The sequence below is a fragment of the Pseudopipra pipra genome, chromosome 8, assembly GCF_036250125.1.
Source record: "Pseudopipra pipra isolate bDixPip1 chromosome 8, bDixPip1.hap1, whole genome shotgun sequence".
Taxonomy (NCBI): Eukaryota; Metazoa; Chordata; class Aves; order Passeriformes; family Pipridae; genus Pseudopipra; species Pseudopipra pipra.
The window spans coordinates 17,414,984-17,440,405 of record NC_087556.1 but is presented as its reverse complement, the minus strand read 5'-3'; the positions used below and the strand labels follow the sequence as shown (position 1 = coordinate 17,440,405).

The window sequence follows — 25,422 nt, the reverse complement described above, 5'->3', positions numbered from 1 at the left end:
GTTAGATGGGACAGTTGCCCCACAGGGAGAGATTTGTCTCTGGGGAAACATGGAATCAGAAGCAGGATTGTTCCTATTATCTGAAGGGGATGAAAGACTCATCTGGGGTATGATCAGATGAGAAGGAAATTATAACACTGATAGCTGTTCATGGGACTGGGGAGCTACAACAGAGACTGACTTCCCTTCAAGCTGTAAGAGAGCCTTTCTAACATTGCAGGCTTCCTCAGTCCTCTCCAGTACAGTCCATCCTCAGCACTCTGGTTTCTCTATGAACTGCCCCTCCACCAGTCTTCTAGCAGTGCTAATCGCTGTGCTTTGCTCCCATTTTATGCTCAGCAATGGAGATTTGGCAATTTTTAACACTGAAAATCAGCGGAACCGAAACTCATCTCTGAGCCAAGCACCATTCTCCACAGCCTCACTCATTCTGGGCAGGAGAGTCCCACAGAGCCCACAGGAACAGCCTAGCCACTCCAGCAGAGAAGAGGGGGCTCCCTTGGGTCCCTGCAGCTTCCCCTTCCCTCGGGAGTGGCACAGCTACCTGGGTGGAAGCAGAGGGCCTTACTCTTCCCCACTCTGTCCTTGTCCTGCATCCCTTGCCAATCCAAGCCAGGGTGGTGCTAACTCCCTGTTTTCTCTGTCTGTGCCCTGCAGATGTATCCGAGGGCTCAGTTCCCAATGGAGATTCCCAGAGCAGCGTGGACAGTTTGCGGAAGCACCTTCGTGGCGACACTTTCACCCAGCAGCAGCTGGAAGCTTTAGATCGAGTTTTTGAGCGTCCTTCTTACCCTGACGTCTTTCAAACATCAGAGCACATCAAATCTGAGCAGGTGAGGGCCTGGCCTGGTAATGGGAAACCACAGGCACTGATAGAATGATGGTAGGGACATTCCTTCACCAAAATCCCTCTCCCCCTCTCCACCCCATGTTCTGACACTGACCTATTATTGCACATACACCACATTTACATTTTACAGCACTTTCTAGTTGTAACTATATCACTGTGCTGATGCTCATGTGTACATGAGCTCTACCTCCTCTCTACACTCACACCATGCTGTCCCTAAATCCCCATATCTGCTTTTCCCTCTGCACTCACACCTGCAGTTATGCATCCATGTTCTTGCCATGAACATGCCTACACCACCACGCATGTTCAGTGGCACACAGCACTGCACAGAAACTCCTGCACTCTTAGGTGACATCAGTGACCAGTGAGCCACAGGGTTGGGTTTTAATGGATCATTTTCCTTCATGGCCCAAAGCTGAGACTTGACTCCCATCTCCAACCTAGTTTTCCACACTTCTGCAGCTCTGCCCACCTTTTCTTTACTCCCCCGCTCTCCTGGCCTTTTATCCCAAAAGCTGTTTGTCTTAATAAAATGAAAATCAAAAGTCTTTTTAAACCGCCCCAAGCCATAAACCAACAAAGGAAGAGAAGGAGAGGCTGGCTGTGGACTCCCTTCATCCCAGAGTCCCTGGGTTTATTACAATGAATAACCTTTATTTACTTTCATTAGACTATTAAGCACCAGCACAGTCATTTTTCCCCCTGAAACTCTGAGCAGGGCCCATAAAGCAAATCCGAAGCCTAATTGAGTTCATTTTAATTTCTCTCCGATCACAGCGAATTACTCTGGTGATAAATCAGGGGGCAGGCTCACCCCCAGTAGAAGGCCTAATTTGCAGCTAATTACAAAACTGATTTCTACAGGAAGATCAATACAAGAAGGAATTGGAAATGACTAGGCAGTCCTAGCCAAGCAGGGACAGGGGCGGGGAGGGGGCAGCATGCGGGAAGCCCACTGGAGGAGGGGGAGATGTGAGGAGGGGGTTGGGGAAGTGCATGGAAAAAAACAGAGGAGAAAGAGCAGAAAATCAGTTTTAATTTAACGTAATATTAATCAGAGCAACTTTTCCTGCTGTTTTGTAGCCTTCCCGGTTTCTCCAGCTCCCGCGTCTGGTCTGGAGGCTGCCACAATAAAAAGGCAATTACCAGAGCCTTTCGGACAGGACACCCTTTCAGATTCAATGGCTCTCCCCCTCCCACCCTTCTGTTAGCCATGTGGCTCCCCCCTCCCCAATTTCATACCCCAATGCACAGAGTGACAGAGGCAGGGGATGAGGCTTCTTTGTTTTTAAAAAGCTAGGACAGAGGTAGCAGTGGAGGGGAGGCAGATGACTCAAGCAGAGACCCTGGCGACAGTGGGCCAACAGTGGCTGCTTCCTACAGCCTGCCTGTCCTAGTCATGTCATTGCAGTCCTATGCCCCAGCTGTCTTTGTCACCAGGGCAAACATCTCCCACCTCCACTCAGCCAAGAGGAGGGGATGAGGATTCCCCCTTTCTTTTCCCCTGGGCTGGCACAGACAGCCATCCCCACAGCTCTGAACGAAGGCTCAGCCATATCACAGAAAACAGGTCAGATCCCTCACCCCTCTTCCTCTTCACAGTGTCACGCAGGTGGGTGGGATAGTTCATCCTAGGAACCCCCCACAACCCTCTTGTCACTTTATCTTCTCCATTTCCTCCTCCTCCTCCTCTTCCATCTGTGCAGGGGTTTGCATCTCTCCTCTTCCTCCCCCCCATCTGTACACCCTTCCCTTTCTCCCGTCGCATCAATAGCGAGCTGTCTTTCTCCTCTCTTCCCCAGGGTAATGAGTACTCCCTCCCAGCTCTGACCCCTGGTCTCGATGAAGTCAAATCAAGTCTATCCACCTCTGCTAACCCAGACCTGGGGACAAATGTGTCAGGACCCCAGACGTACCCTGTGGTGACCGGTAAGCTGCCTGACCAAACAGCAGAACCAAAGCTTTTTATTTATTTCCCTCATCACCATTAGCTTCTGCTTTTTCTGCTAATGCAAGATATCCCTCTGTGGCAAACATGGAAAGAGACAGAAAGACTGTGGAGAACATAAGGGCTCAAGAGAAGCTTGAAATTCAGAGTATTGGCAGTTTTGGGTACACCTAGATGTGTCCAGGTGTGACTCAAAGACAGGAAAACCCAGATGTGAATCGGGAACTTGTGTGCCCAGATGGGACTTAGGGTTGGATGCTGGTGGAGGACAGATATGTCCAAATATGCACTGTGATTTTTTTCTTATGTATCTGAGAACAACAGGGTCATGGATTATCCATGATCTGCACTTGGTTTTCTTGGGGAGAAATAATCGTATAGGTTCTATTCAGCCCTGGCATTTGGAAGGGGCATTTGCAAATTAAATACTGAGGTCTGCTGAACTGTGACTGCTAAACTCCCTCTTCCTTAAGCCCGTGAGTCTCTAATGAAAGCTAGCAAAAAAAATTTGTGCACAGCTTTCCCTCATGTGTGGGCACATTAAAGTCAGGTGTGTCTGGGAGAGTAGAAACTGTGTGTAAGTGCATGACAGCAGAGGAATCAGGATGCACAGAAATAGTAAGGAATCTCTGCAGCAGATGCTTCACTGAAACTTCCTCTTTGCTGGTGGCACATGCAGAACCTGAGCAGCACAGGGTTGTCCTGGGGCCACAAGGCACACACATGTTGTCATGATGTTAGTGTTAGACTGCCTGCCCTGTGTACGTCTAGAGCTGTAAGGAGGTATTCTGGTGCCTTTATTCATACGGTGCTTAATTCATACAGCACTTCTTCTCAGGCTTTAGTTGCCAGTGCTTGCTGCTCACACAGCTACCATAGATTTGCACATCTCCTCTTGGGTAGCTAAAGCAGCTGGCAAGGCTCGAGTGACTTGCCCCTGATTGGTATATCTCTCTTTCTCTACAAATGCTGTGGCCAATCTAAAAACCTCATGGCGTAAGTTGAGAAACAACTCATGACAAAGAGGTCTAAATCCTGTTAGCAAGGGGAGAAGCTGCTGTCTCTTGGCCAAAAAGTTGTCCTCTAATAGCACAGAATCAAGAGCACTGGTGTTTGTATCTCAACTTTTTCTTGCAAAAGCCTCAGCTAATAGCCCTTGCTGTCAAAGCAGCTCATGGCTGAGGCAGGTAGTCATAGCTTGTTCAGCAAACACAGAGCAAAGGCATGTTGTTGCATGCAACTTTTGGCTACGAAGGACTTTGGCATCAGGCAGGAATAGTAACGGTTAACTCAAATACAGAGGCTATCCAGTGTGAGGTCTACAAAATGATGTGGAGAACATGGGGAGATGAACTACATTATTTAGGGAACGTCTAGAAAACGTAACATCCCCTGACTTTTTTCATGGCTTTTACTGCTATCAGGCTCGATTCAGAATCCTTGTAGCCGTGCGGTTTCTTAGCCAACTGGAAAAAAATGGCTTAGCTGTGGCAAAATTGTTCTACCTTTATTTTTATTTGCATATGCAAGGCAAAACTCAGCTGGTGTTCATCTATTGTTTAGCAGACCTACATCTCTTACAGGAAATATTTTCCTGGTTTGGGGGCAAAGCCAGTAGGAGAGCAAGGCAGATCCCCACAGCTGGATGTAAAGGTGACGCGTCTACAATCAGAGCCCAAGATTCAAAGGGGCCATTAAAATAACTCCTTTTAGTCCTTCTTCCTAAGTGAAGATGGTTCATTCCAGCCTGTTAATGTGAGAGCAGGCTTCTAGAAGGCTGGGAACACTATACAAGCTTTGGACATTACTCTCACATGGGCACAGAAGGAGATAGATTTGGCCTCCCAGAAGAGACTATAGGCTAAGGCAAAAAAATTTCTTCATGTCCCCCCCCCCCGTGCCATTCTCACTCTGTTCCCTGCCACACTCCCAGCTCAGCTCGAGAACATCCCCATCTGATCCATCTGGATCCAAAAGTGAGAAAGTTCATTTCAGACCCAGCTTGACATTCCCAGGTGGCAACTTAGCACTAACATCTCAATCTGTATGCGACATTTCAATCAGTGCAGAGTAACAAAAGCAGAACTTTTAGCACTGGGAGCTGTTCACTGGTGGTAATGATGGAGAAACTCAGAAACTGGAAATGAAAAGGGAAAAAAAAAGCCCCTCAACACCCTCTAAGGCATCAGGGGAAGAGGGGCAGAGAGTTTTTCCTCTACGCTTAGGCCAGGATCCAATGTTTGGATTAATGGTGCCATTACCCAAGAAAGGACTTCAGATAATGCTCATTCTTAAAATGTTTTTGCTGGCAATTAAATGGTTGCAGGTATTGATCTTCATTGATCGGATGTTCTCAATTTGCATAATCTATTAAAGATGAATGATTCATTATATGTTTGCTATGGGGCTGGACAATGCTTTTGGGAAGAACCAGAGAGGTGAGGAACTCAGTGATGCCTCCTGGTCTACCCTAGCTAGGAAATTAAAGAAGTGGCTGACAGCATACAGATTTCTTTGGTATCAACCAGGTCCTGCTCCCAAGAAGGGATGCTGGAGTAATAGTGGATACTGAATTGCTGGCTGCCTGTTTTGCTGCTATGGTGTCATCTTTGAAATGCCTCTTTGCTCTTTCAGGTGATACCTGTAACAAATACGAAACGAATCTATCCATTTAGGGTGCTCTGTGTGCAGTCACTTCACGATGTAAGATTTAGCTTCACTCTACAAGAAAGTCTCCCCATCTCAGTCTTCCCAGACAGAAAAAAAGTATCACCAGGTCTTTCCAAACTAAAGCTGTACAGCACTGGATTCTTGTCCTTCCTGAAGACTTCAGAGAAAGTCCTTCTCTTCTCTCTGGCTCATGACTAGCTTTTCTCAGCAAGCTGTCTCAGCTCACACCATTCTGAGAACACAGCCCTCCAAAAGCCATCAAAACCTCAACAATATGTAGCTGCCTAAAATCTTGAAACGTAATGAGATAGATAAGGAACAGTGTTACTCAAGTCCCTCTATCTGTCTGTGGGCTTCCTGGAATTGAAGACCTAGAAATGCTGCAAAACAGGCAGCCACCAGAAGGCCTTCCCCAAAGTCCTGGACATCTATTCAAAGACACAGCTTAGCACCATAGTTTTATACAGCACAGCCTTGTCTAGTACTGTCAATATCAAACACTCCCTTTCAGACAATTATTCTACTAACACATCTTAGATGCCCCATTTATTACTCACATCTCCTAAAGCAAGTAAACAAAAACATTGTTTTACTGTGGAGAAAACAGGTCACCCTTATTTCTCCCCATTAAGTATGTGCAAAGAATTTCCATTAATGAGTTGACACTTAGGGACTAGCTGGACACTAGGCTAGGAAACATGCTCCTGCTGTCCTTCATACGGAACAGACAATGCAGAAATTTTCAACTTTTTTATGAAGACTCAGAGAGAGAAAGCTCTTCAGAGCTGCCTGAGTATAACACCTCCTCTTTCCGCACGCACAGACAGTGGGCCAGCTATATCTTGCCTTGTTGTTGCATGGCCCTCATAGCTGGTTGGCATAGATCCCTGACAGTTTCTTGGACAGTATCTTTGGACACCAATCAGAAGCAAAGATCCAAGCTTGAAAATACCAAGATAAGAAGAGTACATGCAGTTGAACAACATTACAAGAATTCTGTTGTTCAGAGTTGTTCTACTTCAGTTATTTCTATTGAAGGCAAACAGTCCAGGCAGATGAGTATAAATCTGTACAGGACTAAGTAAACACAGAAAACCTCAATAGCTTTCTTTTATTCACCAGTTTCCACAGACCTTTGAGTTTGGAAGGTACTTGGTAGCTAACAGCCAAGAGGTAAGCAGAGGAGAACCTCAAGACAGGAGGAATTGCACAAAGTGTTCACACAAGCCTTGAATCAAGAAGAGAACAATTAGATACTTCTTTAAGCACCATCAGAAGTCACAGCTTCTGGAATAGTCATGCATGAAAGAAATGGGGTGTATTCAAACCAGGTTTTGAGTTCTGGGGACTTAGATTAATAGTTTGGGAACAGAGACCTTTCCAACTCAATTATCTAGCCCAGGAGTTACCCAACAGAGACATGGTACTATGGCAAATAAAGCACAATGGACTTTTCGTGTATGGCTTGAAACTTGCTCATTAAAAGACTACTAAAGGGATGGATTTACCTTCTAAATGGAATGTAAAATGACAGCAAAGGTGAAGAAAAATTTCCCTTACAGTTGAATCCCAGCAGTTTTTACTAAATAGACCTTGTTTGCAAGCCCACTACAATCTGTGAGATCTACAAAGAAAAGGTAAAAGATAAGATGGAAAAAAAAAACCACTTCAGGAATTTCTACCGTTGACTGAAGTGGAAGTATGTGTCCCATTCTCTTCCTCTGAGGAGGCTTATGACTGCTTCTGTTCTATAGTGAGCACCTTTTAACAGGAATAGAGAACTTTAAAGTCACCACACACCAAAGCAGCTATCACGTCCTATATAGAAAATGTTTCCTTCTCTCTGGGAAATAAATATTTCCCTAAAACAACAAGTATCATCTAGGGTGAGAAATCCTGGCAACAACTCACAATGTGTCAAACAAAGGCACCAAAAAAGCATAAACCTCATCAATTTACCTTTCCTCCAGACCTCTCCTCTCTGGCACGGGTTCAGACTTTTTTTCAGTTTAATTTTTTTAATTCGTATATTAATGTATGCAAAAAAACCCTGGAATTACTGACATAAAGGCTACTTGTTACGTCTGAAAAACATAAAAAAACAGTACTTAAACAGCACCTGATTTCTATGAAAGTTTTCAAGAAAGCTGTGATGCTAAGCATGGAGAAATCACTGGCTAGACACCTGGATCCAAAATTTTTCTGAAATGATAAACAATCCTTTGAAAACTTCAGCCTCCTTCGAGGTGAAGATATTTCCTTCCTTAGAGATTAGTGAGTGACTGAAGAGAATTTTGTTCTGTTCAATAACCTGGTCATTCAAAACTAAGAAACAAATTAGGATTTGAAAAAGCAGGAATATTTGTTTTCCTCAAATTAAGTGAATTAAGGCTGAGTGAATTAAGGTTGGTGTGAAAGGATGAGATCTATTAGTTTTAAAATAAGGTTCTGCAATCAGTTCAAATTCCTCCTTATATCTGTCCTTTCCTTCATTTAATATGTAATTTCTAATGCAAAACCTGCTTAGAAAAGCTTGCTTTTTCTGTTCTAGTATATTTAGGAAGTCAGGGAACTTGTGGTCATTTTATTTAATTAGCATGAATAATTACAAATACTGTTTTTAATTTAATTCTAATTTCCATCCAAATATAACTTGACACAGATCACAAGTAAAAAGGTAATAATCTAATAGAATAATAATATGGACTCATCATTCACTATTTTCCATATAATAATATGTGAAGACAAATTATATTAAACAACATAATTGCTTAAATAAATGTGCACATGATGCAGTCCATCTACTCAGCAGAAACTGAAATAACCATGTTTAGTGTAAATTTTGTATTTGTCAAAATATGTTACCACCCATAAAATTAAACCTTTTAGAAAACAGCCTCATAGTGGAGATGTGAAACAAGCTGATCCAGCTTGCTGTTTTAAAGCATGACTTAAATTGACTGTTACATTCAGTTGCACTTATATCATTATGCTGAGAGGGGGAGCATTTCCTCCCCTTTTCTTTGTTTGTACTGGGGAAAATTTCCTTTCTTGCTCCAGTCTACTTTAGCCTCTGACACCAGTGAGCAATGGCCCCGGCCAGGGCTTGACTGAGCTGACTTAAGAAAACCTCTTTAGCAAATGGCTAGGGACCCCAAATTGGCTTCAGTGATGGCAGATTCTATAGATGCAGACCCACACTCTGTGGCACAGCACCACAGCTGCAGTCACAGCAGTCAAACAGCCTGTTGGGCACACCTCTGGATGCCTCAATGCCCTGAAAATGGAAGATGATAGTCATTCACATAGCTGTTACAAGGCTGTTACTATCCTGCCTCACCAAAACGAAGGAGGTATTTTCTGTGAACAAGCCTCTCATATTTAAGGTGAGAAATTGGCAAAAGCAGAAGTCCACAGGACCTCCAAATTTAATCAACTGAATCCCCTACTCAAGAAGAGATAATATCTTATCTAGTCAACAGGAATTTGGAAAGGCAAAAGGTGTTACTATTCTTCTCCAGGACCAAATGGCTGAGAGTGATAGATAGTCAGATGAATGATTCCTGGAACAGACAGGAATAGCAGGCGGGGAAAGGAATCACATAAACTATTTCCATGCATTCAATAAGTTTCACTGACAATAACTTTATGATGCTGAAGAAGGCAGCTTGGGGGCTTGAAAGGCATATTGAACTGAGAAACCCAGAAATGAATGGGCCTAAAAGAAATAATATCTTTTCCTTCCTTAAATTAGCATTTAAGTGAACAATAGCAGTGAATGACAATAATGTCATATAATGACAATAGCAGTGAATGGGCATTGCCAGCCCAGTTTTCTTCAGCAAGAGGACAGCATTGCCACACTCTATGCTGCTGGACAAAAGGGGACTTTTTAAAAGAGAAAATAATTATATTGTCTTCCCAACAATTCAGGTTTTGCCTTTTCTTCTGGGGCTAAATGAAGGATCCAATGAGTATGGCTTTGATAAAATTTTTTATGATGTAGATATTTGCCCACTGACAGCAAAGACTGTTCTTTATATCTGTGTTAAGCAACACCTGTCAGCAGATGTTAATAATTTTGATCTCCATCAGCTGTACTGGATTTAATCAGGCCCACTGCTTGTACAGTTGAAATTACCCACTGCAGTCTTTCCGAGAAATGGAAAGCTTACGGCAATCTTTGGCCCATCTTTTTAAGTTCAGGATTGCTGCAGGCTACCCAGGAACATCTATTCTATCTTATAGTTAGTAAAATATCATTATGATGAAACCTTGGAGTTACCCATAATGAGGACTATGTGAAAAACTAACGTGTTCTAATTGCATTTCCCAGCCTATATTTCAAAAACATCTGGTTTAAGAGGTAATATTCAAGCCACAACCCACCCAGGAACAAGCATATGCTACACTTCAAGGCAGGGAGAAATGGCCAGATCTGGTGGGCTGGGACTCAAGAAATGAGACAACAATACAAAATTCACTGAACTTCTCTGTTTGCCAAGTGCACAAGTTGCACAACTTTCCCCCCTGTGCCCAAATCTTTAAAGCATATCTGCTCAAACTAGGACACTTCATCTGCTCCATCTGCAAACAAATGTACTTAGAGCCAAACGAAATTGACTTCAGTGGAGTTCTCCAGTGGTTAACCAGTACTCACAGTACTCAAACAGCTTCAAAGAGTAAGTGCAGATCACAGGTCTACTGGAAGCTCTGTGTTTCAGTTTGTATGAAGACCATAAGAATTTTCTCTTTAAAGTAACATACAGAGTTAGCAGGTCAGTTTACTCTGAGAGCAGCAGTTAATCAGATCAGACACAGTTTTATAAAATCCAGTTTTATGAAAAAAATAGGGCAAATAGAATTCAAAACTTGACATGTGATGTGATGTCACAACAGTGTCAACTCCTGGGGGAAAGCAATCCAAGGTTGTTTCTTTAAACACGTACTTCAACAATGTAATGTTGAAGGCTGAGAACATGGATAGATGTGTGCAGAAACAGAAAATAAACCTGAACACACAAGGCTCATTCTCCAGTCAACAGGAAGACACAAAAGGTATAACGAGAAGCTGATTAGTCTTTGCGTATTTTTCAATTCTTCTAGCACAGGCCTGTTATGATCAGAGAAGGGAAAAAATATAGGACAGTCTTTATCTTCAGTGCAATTTGCATAATGCCCTTGCCCCAGAAAACCTAGAAAACTAAGAATAGAAAAGTGGTTCTTTTGACATGACAGAAAGAAGAAACTAACAATATGCTATGTCAGTCCAGTTTGGTCTTTTGTATGGCTTCTGGAATTTGAGGCAAGATTCCCACATGGGATAAAATGATGTGACTCCACTGCCTATAGTGTAAATTCACCGGTCCATGAGTTCTGAGGACTCAGTGCCATTCTGTTTGCCACAACAAAACTTTTCAAAGGAATAGAGATTAAAAAGATGTTTCAATGGTGAGTACAAGCATAGGATCCAAAACTTCTGAGATAAGATTCAGCTTTGGCACAGGGTTTATAAATGAACTTAGGTATGTCTTTTCTGGGCTCAGTTCCTCATAGATAAAACAGTGATCCCTAAGCGATGCTGTAAGGATATGTGTTCTAAAGGGTGGGGAACTGGGGTCATACAAATATTTGGTAGAGACCTCAGGAAAAGATGAAGAATGGGAAATGCTGTCTAGATGGTGAACAGTGTTGAGTGGGTGTGTACAAGCCATCCCTTATGCATGGATATGCCATCCTGGTATTCTTCGTTTACTGTAAAGAAAAGGAACACTGGATGCAGGTAGCTTATCCTCCAGGAAGTCAGCAATGAAAAACAAGCAGCTTATCTAGTCCTGCAACCCTCTCTGCTTCCCTTCCCTTCAGCAGGAGAGACCATGATAAAGAGAAAGCATGAGTCTCTGTAGGAACTCAAAGCTGTGAATCTTCCTCTCACCCTGTCTGGCCAAAATCCCTTCATTTGCAGGGGGAATTTAGGCCAGGGATCACCAGTTCTCACTCTCAGCCAGAATAACAGAGGAGAGGGTTAGAAAGGAAGAAAAACAGCCATAACTCAGCAAGTACAGTCAGAAAGAGAGGAGTAGGAGATACATAAAATGTGGTTCTCTCATATGTTTCCAACCATATCCCCGCCCTGCTGACTCTTTCAAATTTCCCCCATCAGGACAGTGAGAGATTCTTTTTTGGGGGGGGAGGTCACTTACAAACAAGGATATTGTTTGTCTTTTAGAAGAAGAAAGGAGATTGGGTCAGGAATAGATTACTGCTGCTTTGGAAAGAGGTTGCAAACTCATTCCACCCCCCTATTCGATTCCAGACTTAGGAGCAAGACAGATACGTTGGGGTTTGCTGATACAACCTTACTGAGGAATGCTCCCAGCAAGACACAGACAAGCCAGTATGGCACTATTCCACAGCTTGCTGGCAGTAGTGGGACTTAGGATAGAAGGGGCAAGTTCTCCATCACAAATAAAAAAGGATTACAGAATGGAGAAAATCAAAAGTGAAAACAAAAAAGGTGCAGCTGAAGTTTGAGGTGGTTAAAATGAAAAATGGGACTGTGTCATTCACAGGTGGATAGATAGATCAATCAATTGATCTCGTCTACACTGACACACTTTGGAGCTATAATTCACTGCTGGGGCAATTATTCCAGCATAGCAGTGGCAGGAGCTATATCAGAGACAGAATTCAGGTGCTTTTAGTCAGGGGAGAGTTGGACAACAAAGGAGTAAAAAATGGTAAATACCATCCATCAGTAAAGATACATGGGATATAAGTTATGTCTGTGCACTTGCAGGGTGTATAGGGACAGAAAGACAGATAGATAAATAGACACATAAAAGTCTGAGTTTTGGTTGTGCAATCATTCGCTGTCTGACCTTATACTCTCCTCCTTTCCACTACTCTTAGAGAGAAAAGCGTTTAGCATTATTGCGTCCAGGTCTCTTTGCCATGTTACTGTTGGCTCCTTCATCCCCCCACACTGAGTAAGTGGTGCTGACTCTGGAAGGTGCGAGGAATTTTTCTTCATAAGCCTTGATGTGTTCAAGAGAGGGCTGGGCTCATCTCCACTGTGAGTCTGACAGGCGTTTTAACAGCCTCACAACACCAGGACAAATAGCTCCTGGTCCCTTAACTCTTCTCAGATTTGCAAGGCAAGGCCCAGCACTGTTGTTCCCATTGCAAGGGCTTTACACAGTCTTTCAGGCTGAAATCCTCTCTGTGGTGGCTGGGCAGAGCGGAAATCCAGGGGCTGGATCAGATTGGCCTAATGCTACAGCAGTTTAAGCGGTCTGTTTTACCAGAGATTATGGTTTCACTTACACAGAGCGCCTGAAAAATGCTGCGGTTTAGGAAGGATTATCGCTGAAAATTCCATGCTTTAAAAGAGAAATAAAGCAGGGGAGGGACTAGGAAACCCAATGTGCCTGGGGGCTGTGCAAACAGGATTAACCTCTGCCCATAGCACCTCTTGCTTCTGCCCACCCACGCTTCCTGTGTCCACCTTCTTCTCTGTCCTTTCCTTCCTAGCAGCTCCCCACACCTGCTGTGTTTTGTATAATACAGAGAGCTGGAAAAGTAGTCTGGAAAATGCCCAGGACCAAAGTGTCCCTAGTTTATTTACGTATCACTGTCAAATGGCTTCCTTGAAAAATATCACTTCACTTGCAGCCTGTGAAAGCCAGAGGAACTTTTGGCCCTCTGCTTGCAGATAGATCTATTCATCCAAATTATCTTGTATCAACATTATTTGGATAAAGGCTTCAAGCACTCCCAGAATGCTGGTGGTAACTCTGCCTGTCTGCTCTGAAGGTAAATCTGTGAACTCCTTGCCATCTGATGACAGAGGATGCAGAAGAAAAATAGGTTTGGAGCTTCTCCATCTACAGAGACTGGCACTGGCATATGAAAGTTCGCTAGTACAGTTGTAGGACAGTGTATAGTTGTAAAAAGCAGAAGCTGCACACTGATGTGCCGCCTACTCTCGTGACTTTAATTAACTGTACAAAAAAATCCAGATACTCCAGCTTCTGTTCTGCATATCCTCCACAAAAGGTCCCTGCCAAACAGAGCTTCCTAGCAAAAAAGGAAAAGAAATTACAATCCTCACTTAGCATACCAGAGACATCACATAAGTAAACTAAATGAAGAGGAACCATACACCTTTTGGCCAGGACTGATCCTTCCCAATAGACTGAAACATGAACATATGTCCTTGCTGCAAAGGAGTCTTGGTGATCAGAAACCTGTACTGGCCATCCAGGTCAGAAGTACTTGGAGCAGAACACAGATGGCAAACTATCATTTTTGCCAGGTAGCAAACCTTCAGGAAAGAAATATCTCAGGATAAACACAATTCACAGATAGAAACTGCCCAGTCCTTTATTGTCTAGGTGAGCAGTACAGCCTCTCAATAAAATGCCTAGAGTTAATTAAGCCAGTTCTACATTAATGAAGTCAGATTTATGACCTAATTATATGTCACATTTGTATTTCTCTGTATAAACCAAAACCACCAGAACTAACTTATTTCATAGGCCATTGGCAACACTTGCCATCACAGCAAAGAGATGGCTTTCATTTATTGGCATTAATTTGTTTCCCTGAGGATGGATGGTTTGCTAGATGATTTGGATAGGATCTGATCACATCATCCATGCTTTGCTTTCAGGTATTCAAATACAGCATTCTACTACTGCTGTCCCAACAACAGTGAGTGTTCTGGAGTACTTATGCTTTAGGTCACAGAGTTCTCCAATTCCCAAACCTCCTACTCAGCAGCTGAGTTAGGAGCAGTTACAAAGCTGCATCTATTGTGCCTATGCAAATCTGCACATCAGAAATGGAAGTCCAATATAAACAACAATGAAAATTAGACCTTTTATAAGTCCCCTACATTTTGCCTCCTCCATTATGTCTCTCTGTCAAGGTATCTATCTGGCAAACTTATACTCTGCAACCAATCAGTTGGTTAAATCTCCAAAGTGTGCCACTGTGAACAAGATCAATCAATTGATCCATCTATCTACCTATTAATTGCACAGTCCCATTTTTATTTTAACCACCCCAAACTCCAGTTACACCATTTTTGTCAAAGCCTTTATAAAATTTGGCTTGAGAAGCTTTGACAATTACACTCAGCAACCTATTTAATAGGTACTCATAACAGCGCTGCTCTTCTGGGGAAGGTTACCTTGAGTTTGAAGAGAAAAAGTGGTATAATTCCTTGAGCCAAACTGTGTAAATGTAGCATCTTCATGTGCCCTCAGCCAGCAAGAGAAAGCAACAGGAAAGGGAGCACAAAAGCTTCAGAGCATTCTTCTTCCCAACCCTATGCTTCTTCCTGTCCTCCTGCATGTTCCCTCTCTCACCTCTCCTTTTCCTGCATCTCATCCCTCCCATCTGCCACAGCACTCCATTCCCCTCATCTCCTGCTGCCCCTGCAGAGGCATCCCTGCAGTCTGAGCCTAGCCCCCAGGTGCATTTACTGCTGTTGTCTCAGCACTGGCTCCTCTGATCTACTCCTAACCTTTTTATTTTTGTTTTTGTTTTAAAATTAATTTCCCTGTAGATTTTAACCACTCCATTTTCATTTACCCATTTTGTTCTTCCTCTCCTCCCTTCCCCACCCTCCTCTTCCTTCCCCTGTTCCCTTTGTCTGTCTGTGTCCATCCCTTACCCTACCACAGAAAACCTCTCCTCTCCCCTCAGTATAAAGCAAGAGCCTCATGGAGCCTCTCTCACCCCTTTCACCCCCACCACGCCGGTCGGCTCTGGGCAGGCTGATCTTCAGCCCTTCCACATGGCCCTTTCAGACGATGCGTCCACGCCCTGCTACAGTGCCTTCCTTCATCATGGTGCCCACTTTGGGCAGTCCAGCAGCCAGCCTCTGATAGCAGGTAACCGGCCTTGGCCACAAACTGAGTGGGGATGCTCTAGGAAAAGGGTTCAGTTTCGTCTGACGGGGAGGCCAGTAAATGCTGCAAGCTCTTTGAGTGCAAGTGGGAACCAGAGCAACCACGTTCCAGGTCTGCATATGCAGCATATGTTCTCAGCTGCATGAAGTCACAGTAAGATTTCATGCCTATCCTTCATTTTCTAGAATAAAATGGGAAAAGAAGCTGTAACTACTTAGAAGTGACTGGGTGTCCCAGCTGGATGGGTCTGAGACTCAGCATAGAAGCACTTGTACAGCATAATCCTGTGTTTCCTCAATAGCCATAATGTCCTTGTGTACTGTAGGCCCAGCAAAGGTACTGTGTGCTAGCCTAATGGAGATGATAGCAGCTTGAAGATCCTAGGCAGCTCTAGTCCTGCCTGGGTTGTTCAGCACAGGTTGTAGCTACTAAGTCAGATAAACACATAGGCAGTTGGTGAGCACTGCCACAGCTATGCTGTGGGCAGTATTTGAGTCACCTGCTTTGGGAGTGTCAGTGTGAGCTGGTGCCTTCACACAGCAGACCAAGTAGTTAAGAAACCCAGCATCATGTATGAATGTCAAGAGCAGGAAGGGTGTGTGAGAGACTATAATGTTTTACAGTCAAAAAATACAGACCTGACATAGGTGGCCTTTAAGGCAAGAGTAGAAGTGAAGAAATAGGTTGCAGAAGATGGCAGCACCTCTGAGCAGCAGGTGGGAGGGGAGGATGAGGAGGAAGGACAAGTTTCAGGTAGGTACTAAGGAAAACTCCTGACCAAGGTGACTGAAGCAACATTGCTGTAGAAGTTCAAGGGTAACTTGGATGAAATAGGGGGTATTATCTGAGGTGACCACTGACCACTTTTCAAAGGATGTAATCTGGGCTTTTACAGAACAGACAAGTCTTAGTGCAGACCACAGTTCCTAATACTCAAGAAACATATCTTACCTCTACCTCCTTCATGTTCGTTTATTATTTTTCTCTTTTGACCTAACATCCTTCCTTTGTATTGTCATGTGAGATTTCCATTTCTAAACCTCCATGTAGGAAAACAGAAAGTAACATCAGAGAAGATTTGTGTTCATAACATTGTCTTGGTCCAACCTTACTGCAGCCAGTAAGAGCCCCTGAGTTCTGGGCACTTCCTAAGCCAAGAAGTCTCCTGACAGACTCTCTCCAACAATACAGATCTTTGGGGATGCTGTCATATATGACCAACCTCTAACCTAGAAGGCACTGTGTTTCAGAAGAGGGACCTGCCTTAGGACCTTTATAGGGAATTAGACATGGGGCAAAGTGTTCAAAAGCTCAAACAATGTCACAATGATTCAGATGCTGTTTCTCACTCAGAAGGCTCTTGGAGGAGAGAGAATGGCTGGAGTTGGAAGCATGTTATGAGTTAGCTTTGCCATAGCCTTGGAGTACAAGAATTTAATAATCCTGTCTACCTGTTTGTAATGAGAAGAGGTAATGGAAGGGGCCTGCTTACATATAACAGCATTTTAAGAGCCTCCCTGTGGGACTCTTAGTGATGCTGCTGATACAGTACTTGTTATCTTCTTTTTCAAGACTGGGATTTTGACAGATGATCACTTCCAAGCAAATTTTCCATGCTCAGTTTTGAACATCAGCCTCTTGCACTCGTGTCTGAATAAAAACACAAGGGCATATGTGCATACGTCAAAGTAGCAGAGTGAGTGTATATGTGTTCCCAACTGAATGGAAGTGTCAAAATGAATTAATTTTGCCTGCCGCTACATAATGTTGTCTTTAACTTTTCAGTGACACTGCTTTCTCACTCATCACCTGTTGTTATATCTCAGGCTAGTCAATAAATGAAACTAAAAGAACAAGAATTTTAAGCACGAAAATTTCTTGCCTTAAAAGAATGTGAGAAAAAAATAACTACATATAGTAGGCGTTATTCATACAGCTTAATGCACAGCTACAAATCACTAAAGGAATGATGGTGATAAATGAGTAAAAGAGTGTAGAACATAAATCCCTGAGACACTTCATATTTATTTTTATCGATATTGGGGAGTGGCTGGAAAATGGCTCAGCCATTGCCTGGTAGTTCTATGCCATTATCTAAGAGGAGGTGAGCTAGGAACATCAGCCACTGATCAGGAACCTCTTGAGGGAGAAAGAATGAAGTTGCATTTCTGTCTTCTTGAGTAAATCACCTCAGTAATCTTTAGTCAAGACCTATGAAAGCAATGACACTGTTTTAACCTACCTCATGCCAGAGAAACTTCCTCCCTTCAGGTTAAGCTCCGTGCCTCTTAGTTCTTGCTTTGCCTTATAACTGTTATTTATCTCTGATTTCCCAGCCAAGTTTCATGCTTGTTCCAGGGTCTGCTTTATCAGTTATCATTTTGCTGCTACTAGAGCTAAACCAACTCTTCTTCTTCTTTCACTGGTGTATCCCAGCACGGTTCCAGTGACTCCAGTGGTGTTAATGGGCTACACTTAACCTGTCACTTCTAAAGGCAAATCAGACTCCTGCCCTTCAGTTAGAACAGACAGGAGAGATAAAATTTAACAAAGGAACAACAAATGGCACAAACTTCTTGGTGAGCTACAGTTCACCTAGGAAATGTGAAAGGCTTTGGATGCCTGGATCAGGCTGACATCTCAGTAGGCAGTGTTGGAGGTTGAGCTGTAAATCTCTCAGCAGCTGCGGGGGAAAGATTATCTTAATTTATTTAGCGCTTTTTTTTTTATTTTGGTTTGGGTTTTTTTGTTTTGTTTTGTTTTGGCTTGAAACTCCCAGCAGCTTCTGAGATTATGTTCGTTCATTTAAATGCAATAAGCACTAACAGCAAATGCCCTTCTGGCTGGCCCATTTTCAGGCTAACCCATCCAAATGAGGAAATGCCTCTGGCATCAACCAAGAAGCCCCCAGATGCACTTCCTGAGAGATGAAAAATAAACTACAACCAAACACCCAGTCCACACCCCTCTCTACTTCTTTGATGGTGAAAAGATATTACAACTTTAAGTATTACAAACAAAAACTTGTACCTGTGATAAAAATGAAGTGAGACTCAAACTAATTTGCATGATCCTATTATTATATACAGTACACCAACACTTGGAAGGAGTCCAACCAGTATTGGTCTCATGCTAAGCACTGTGCAAACGTACTAAAAGTGTGGCCTTGCACCAAAGAGTTTGCAGCATAAAAAGAAGCACAGAGAGGTGAAGTGACTTGCCTAAAACCATCAGCAGATGAATGACAAAGGTGAGAAGAGAGACGGGCACAGAAAACTCTTGGATCATTTTCCAATGCCTTGCACATTGATCATGCCCTAAAGCAACGTCACCACAGTTTTGGAACTGCATCCACTGCATATAGACAGGACCTCAGCTACTTTGGCAATGAATATGCTGCCATTCTCTGTGCAGATCAGGGCCATTTTGATTTAGTTAAAACAGATCCAAAATCTACAATGAAACAAAACAAATTCTTTTGAGCCTCACAAAGCTAAGTTTTAACATCTACCCTTACAGTGTGATATCAAAAGTGCACAATCTTCACCCAGAATTTTCAGGGGATGGACAGCATTTATGTAAGAGAAGGCTGCACAGGAGTTGCTATCAAGCTGCTAGTCATGTGGGAGAGAAGGTGATATCAAATCAATATTGAAAGATCTTATCCTTATTGATCACATGTCCTGATTCTTTCCCCTTCCAGGTCGTGATATGGCAAGCACCACCTTGCCTGGCTACCCACCCCATGTTCCCCCAACTGGACAAGGCAGCTACCCAACCTCAACTCTTGCAGGAATGGTTCCTGGTAAGTCAGCTACCAGACCTCACTAATGGTGCACACATGTTTGAACAGTATACCAGCTTTGGTATACCAGCTTTGCAAGAGCTTTCACATCTGGCTTGGCTATTGCTTTGCTGACATTAAGAGCAATTCTTTTCATAAAGAAATCATCAGGTGCCTATAACCAATGTTGCTAACAACCCTTTTTGTAATGTATCTCTTTCCCCCTAGTAACTGATTAACTGCTGCTATGGGCAACTAGCTAGCTATAACCTGTGGCAATTAATTGGTAATTAATTAACCTAGTATTCATTAACTAACGTAATTATTTTCCAATGACCTATGCAGGTTATTATGCACTGCTTATGGCTCAGGATATTCACCTATCCACTAACTTAGGGGAACAACTTACCTTCTATCTAAAGCCATGTCATCAAACTGAAAGTTATCTATGGTAATTTAATACTTGCAGTTTTTGGAGACCTACTGTCTATAGCCTAGACTAGCTAAGAACTCAGCAATGACTAACAGCATTTCAGGAGAAACCAGTTATGCACTTTTAACAACCAACTACTTACCCGCCTTCTGTTTGTAAGATTGTGCCTCCAACCCAAGAAACTATCTACCTAATCCTACATCCAAAGGCAAACTCTTTCTTTGTTACCCAATGCCTTTTGAAAAATACCTTATCTCAGCCTATGGATTCTCCCACCCTTCAGGGAGAAGAGAGGACCATTTACTTTAGGGCAACTGAAGAGTTTCTTACCTCAGGGTCTATTCCCCACTCCTCTGATGACAGTTTTCCCCAGGAGATAAACAAAGAGGATTTTCATTTCTCAGACACAGTAGCTCAGAATACAGAACTTATCTGCTGATTTCTGCTTTTGTTACAGAAATCTGATTTCTGCTTTTGTTACACCCCAGGGTTGTGAGTTCTGGTGGTTAAGGAGCAGGTACACAGTCCATTCTGCAACCTCTGCTTCTGAAGGGATGAGTCCAGAACCAAAGCAGCACAAAGCTGAGGACAGAAAGCTCTTCTATTACTATCATATGATTTGCCAGGGCTTATGAGTGGGAAGCCTAACTTAACCCTCATTCAGATTTTGGAACAGCTAGCTGAATGAACATAAACTGCAGTGAGGATAGCGAAAATATCACTGATAGGAAATGTTTTCAGGTCAAAGTCTTTAAATGATAAATTATAGAATCATAGAGTGGCTTGAGTTGGAAGGGACCTTTAAGATCATCTAGTTCCAACACCATTGTCATGAGCAGGGACACCTTTAACTAGATCAGGTTGTACAGAGCCCCATCCAGCCTGGCCTTGAACACTTCCAGGAATGGGGCATCCACAAGTATTCTGGGCAACATGTTCCAGTGGCAAATTTTAGGGCATCTCCTTCTACATCCTTCTAGATGGTTTGGCTCCAGAATCAGAGAAGCACTAAGACAATATATATCAATTAACACACCACACTCCCATAAACACACACCAGTAACAGTAGGTAGATTCAGTTGGCAATATTTAAATCAGTTAAAGGTCAAAATTTACAGGAGGTCATGGTGTATAGAAATTATTAATAATACCAAACTAACTGGCTCTTTGAGTAGAGACTTCTAAAAAACCAGGCTCTTCTCAACTTCTAACTGTTCTCAACTGTTCAGTGGTTGCTATGTAAGTTTAATGTCCTCATCACAAGGATGATACTGACTTCTAAACTGGGACAAAGATTTTAAGACCACTAATCACAGGGGTCACTTATCCAAAAAAAGGATATTTTAGCTCCTTGATGTGGAGGTTGTTTATCTATAACACAGCAGTGTCCCAAAAAAACACAGAAATACTCCCAAAAAGAAAAGGAACAGAATTATATAGGAAAAAAAAGTTGTTATAGTTCAAAGTAAAAAAAGATAAAAATACTCCAGTCAAATGGATATATTTACATTAAATCTAATGTCAACATTCAATCAGAGGAAGTTCTTCCAGTGGCCTGCTTGGGCACCCTGCAGTAGTTACTGCATCTTTCAACAGAGCATCAAGTTCCAGCTGTTTCAGTCATACCCCACTGGTCAGACCCAGTCAGGAAGCCCTTCTATTCCTGTCTTCTAATGTGACCAAAGCCAACAAGATGGAGATAAAGAGGCTTCCTGTGAAGAAACAGAAGACTTGGTTTTAATGGGTCACACTGCAGATCTCTGCAGCCACTACTCTGTGTCAGGGGCCAACAGGAAAAGTCTGAGGAAGCATTAAGAATAGAGCAAGAATGTATTGGTACTTTCTCAAAAGATCTCCCAGCCTCCAAGTTGCAGCTAAGAGACTTCCGAAGCCAGACTTAGTATATTTCTATTTCATATTAAACACCTTCTATCGGTTTTCCCTCCACAAACTTAAACAATGTCTCCTGAACCCATATAAGCCTTTAACATCTACTGCAACCCGTGGTAAAAGTTCTATAGCTTAACTACATATTTTGTGAAAACTATTTCCTGTATTTGTCCTAAACCTGCCACCTGCTAGGCTCACTTCATGCCTCATCGTTTCTGTATTGGAAGACTAAACCAACAAGATTTAAATACAGATGCCAAGAAATACTGTTAGTAAAGATTCCCAGAGCACAGATTGCACAGAATATAGGCCTCATGAGATCGATCCTCTGTGCTTGCTTGCAACCTCTGTTAAGAGTCCGGTTTGAGCAGAGAAAACAAATACAATATTGCCAGTGGTTTGTTACATGCCCTCAGGCCAAGAAAGATCAGGGGCCAGTGCTCTAACTACACTGGAAACAAGAAGCCAGCAAGATGACCACTCAGGAAGTATCTTTAAGAAACCTACTGACATACAAACAAACCTATTGTTTAGATATGAGTGAATAAGAGAAAGAGGCTCTGTATTCTCTAAACAAAGGTGCATATCTAAACACACAACTGTTCAGAAACCAGATTTCTAATCCATGCAAAATTCTGTTTTTTTGATATTTGTTTTCATCCTGCATTGGTACGAGGAGACAGAATCTTGAAACAGTTCAATTTGCGAACATCAGGATAAAACATTTCAGTAATGTCAACATGTTCTAGATGTCAAGACATATTAAAATAATGAAAGAATTGAAAGGAAATTAAATGAGATGAGAAAGGCAAAATGAAACAGAACAAGAAAGTTGAAACATAATACTTTGTTTCAATTTGCAATAATTTCAGAACTTTTCTTTCCAAAACTCCATTGAAGCTGACAAGCTCATGCAAGACATTTCCATTTCAATGAGACAGCATTTTCCAGTGGAAAACTGTTTCTGAGAAGATTGTTTGAGCAGTGCTAATTAAATCTGCTATGTTCTACCCATGACAACCTTTCACTAGACTTCTATTTGCATAGTCTACAGAAGAGCTTGTCTCCTGTTGCAGTACATCCATGCAACATGGTCAGTGCATGCAAATATCTCTGAGGTTTATGAGGATGATCTGATAAGACACATATCCTGCATTTGCCCCTGCCCATAACTTCAGGTCCCTGGCTGCAGACATGGAAGAATGCCAGTAGTCCTGAGCACACACTTGAAAAAGCAGGGGTTAGTCACCCAAAGAAGGATGATTCGGGTATTGTGCTACACTTAACCTACACATTTGAGAGAAGTTTCCCACACAGGTAACAGAACATCTTTGATCTCTGCCTCAATTCTTCCTCTTTCCCAGAAAGGTCACCAAGTTTCAGCAAACTGTTCTAGTAAAGTGAGCATCAGCTGAAGGAACTGCCGTTTACACAGAGCAGCGCGGAGTCTGCAGAGGGCTGGGGATGGCAGCGGCAGGGAGTCGTTAAACAGAATCCAATGCTGATGAGGAAATTACACTTGTTTCATTAGTGATCGGGGAAGGCGATAGCTCAGTTCCTCTTGGTCACAGTTGAGCTCAAAAGCTCATTATCCTGCTGCATGCATGCTTTCACTCCTCGTCAATAAACACTGTTTCCAGTGGCTGCCCTCCCTCCTCCCCAGCGCTCCATAGCTGTGACTCTTTCTCCCGTACTTAACCCATGTTTAGGAACACTATAAACAGTTTAGGGTGTCAACTCAGAAGGTGGTGAGAGAGAAGTCTTGAAATATCAGAACAACTTCCCTCCATGCAGTGAAGTGATGTTATATGAGGCACTTCAAAAGCAGAAATTCCCATGTGGATAGTTTCTCTCCTTCTTTGGGAGGCAAACACATTCTAGTATATTCCACAGATAAGTCAATTCAGTAGAGATAAATCTGGACTCTGCATTGCATCCTGGTCATCTTAGCAGGTTTCTATTCCTTCCCAGCTAGTTGTCAGGATTTTCAGTGCAGGATGTTTCTAGCTATAGAATTATGCTGAGTTATTATCATTAAAACAGTAGTTAGGAAGATCTGTCACACAAAATGAGGTTTTATGTGGAAACTAAAAATTATTGTGACTAAAATACCTTTGGAAGTTGATGGGGTTTGATGCATACACATTTTTGCACCGACTACTTTGGTTATTATCCTGAGTTACTTTTAAACCTGGCTGGAAAGATTCTCCTCAAGTTTAAAGCAGTGTAAATCCCCTGATTTCAACAGCCTTCATTTCCACCATCTGAGAATCTATGATTTTGGCTTTAACACTCCAGTGAGGGGAGATTTGCAGAGATTATGGTATAATTAATTGACATTCTTTGGTAATTGCATCACAGGCATCCATCGTGTCTTGCATTGCCTTCTTTTTCTGTTCCATGGTATCTAGCAGGGACTGCCAGGTGTTTTTCAAACACTTCTGCTGTAACAATTCTACCCCTGCCTTGGGGCACATCAAAAGCTAATAGCCACATTGTTCTACCACTGTCCTTTAAGTGCACAATGCCTTTCAGATGGCATTAATTGTCCCCAGTCTGTTGGTACTGCATTAAATTGAAGTTATGATCAAATAATGTCATGTGCTTTTTTAATAGAATGATACATGTTTAAGTTTGGGGAGATTTATTTCTTTTTTGAATGCAGCACCATAACTTCTTGGCCTTCTATTAAAAAGGGGGATTCAGTTCCTTCTGCACAATAAAAACTGAATATTAAAGAAGACTCTACAACATTCAAATCTTGGGTCAGAGTCTTACTAGATCTCAAAGCTTGCAAGTATTTTGGTTTGGGTCCATTTTATTAAACGTGAAAAGTGGAGCCACAGCACAGCTTGTCTTTCAGATTCAACACAGTACCTAAAGCGCTAATCATTAGAAAACTATGTTCTGGAGCTGGAATGCAGCAAGTTTTCTCTGTAACTCACCAAGAATAAAAGGGGGGTTAATCACGTATGAATCACTTTTCTGATTAATACCATCATACAGAGTAAGAAAGTGATTCATGTGTTTTTCCATTTTATTTTACATTAAAGTCCAGCCTACTCAGAACATTTCCAAAAAGGAATGATACTCTTCTCAGCAAATATGCCATCACCCTCAGTACCCTACAAAGAAAACTTAGCAATACATATTGCCATCAACAGCACTGCTAGTTCCAATGAGTTTATTGTGAGCTTAATAAACTCACATACCTGCCGTCTTGACACTACTGGAGAACCTTAGATTTATTTATAAGAAAGCCGATAGTTAAGTGCAGAAAAAGTTTGCACATGCAATCCTACTGCAACTTGAGATTTGGAAGTCAGAAGGCAATGAAAATAAGGGAACAAAAAACAAACCACTTTAATTATTTATTTTTATTACTGAATTTCATTATTTTAAATTAATTACTTGATTGTGAAGAGGTCAATCTTATGATTTTTAATGTTATGTGTACGGAACTTTGCACTGAACAAGCACTGCAGGGTCCTGAAGGGCAGAGTCCCAGCTGGGCAAGGAAGCTACATACCCTAGTTTTCCTGCTGCTGTACAGATTCAGCATCAACACTGGCTTGATGGAATAGCAGACATAAGTCTTCATTCCTAACTGTATTTCACACCTTCCTTCGTTTCTTCCAGGGAGCGAGTTCTCAGGGAACCCCTATAGCCACCCTCAGTACACAACCTACAACGAGGCCTGGCGGTTCAGCAACCCTGCGTTACTAAGTGAGTACCTCTTTCCCACAGCACACCCCCAGCCTCGCGCTCCTTCTGTTTGTCTATTCGTTTTCTTTGTTTTTTGGTTTTGTTTGTTTGTTTGTTTCTGAAGAGGGTTTTCAAGTATTTGGGCAGGTGATAGGCCTTTTCCCTCACTCTCAGTCCAGTGTTGAAATGGGTATATACTTCATGCATGTTTTGTAGCAG

At 42.4% G+C, this 25,422-nt stretch overlaps 1 protein-coding gene and 1 long non-coding RNA gene across 11 annotated transcripts in view; one reads left to right on the top strand and one right to left on the bottom strand.

Annotated features, from left to right (window-relative positions):
- The window catches only part of LOC135417969 (uncharacterized), a 333,771-nt gene that overhangs the window by 192,878 nt on the left and 115,471 nt on the right, over positions 1 to 25,422 (bottom strand). The gene's annotated exons all lie outside the window — the stretch shown is intronic.
- PAX2 (paired box 2) overlaps positions 1 to 25,422 on the top strand; it is a 103,069-nt gene that overhangs the window by 70,707 nt on the left and 6,940 nt on the right. For 6 of the 10 annotated variants that reach the window (XM_064662713.1, XM_064662712.1, XM_064662711.1 and 3 more), the window contains 5 exons: positions 658 to 833; positions 2,656 to 2,782; positions 15,164 to 15,373; positions 19,095 to 19,196; positions 25,138 to 25,224. In XM_064662713.1, coding sequence (XP_064518783.1) covers positions 658 to 833; positions 2,656 to 2,782; positions 15,164 to 15,373; positions 19,095 to 19,196; positions 25,138 to 25,224 — 702 coding nt within the window. Of the gene's footprint in view, positions 1 to 657; positions 834 to 2,655; positions 2,783 to 15,163; positions 15,376 to 19,094; positions 19,197 to 25,137; positions 25,225 to 25,422 lie in introns of those variants that run through there. The other 4 variants (XM_064662716.1, XM_064662718.1, XM_064662720.1 and 1 more) reach the window with 3 other exon arrangements.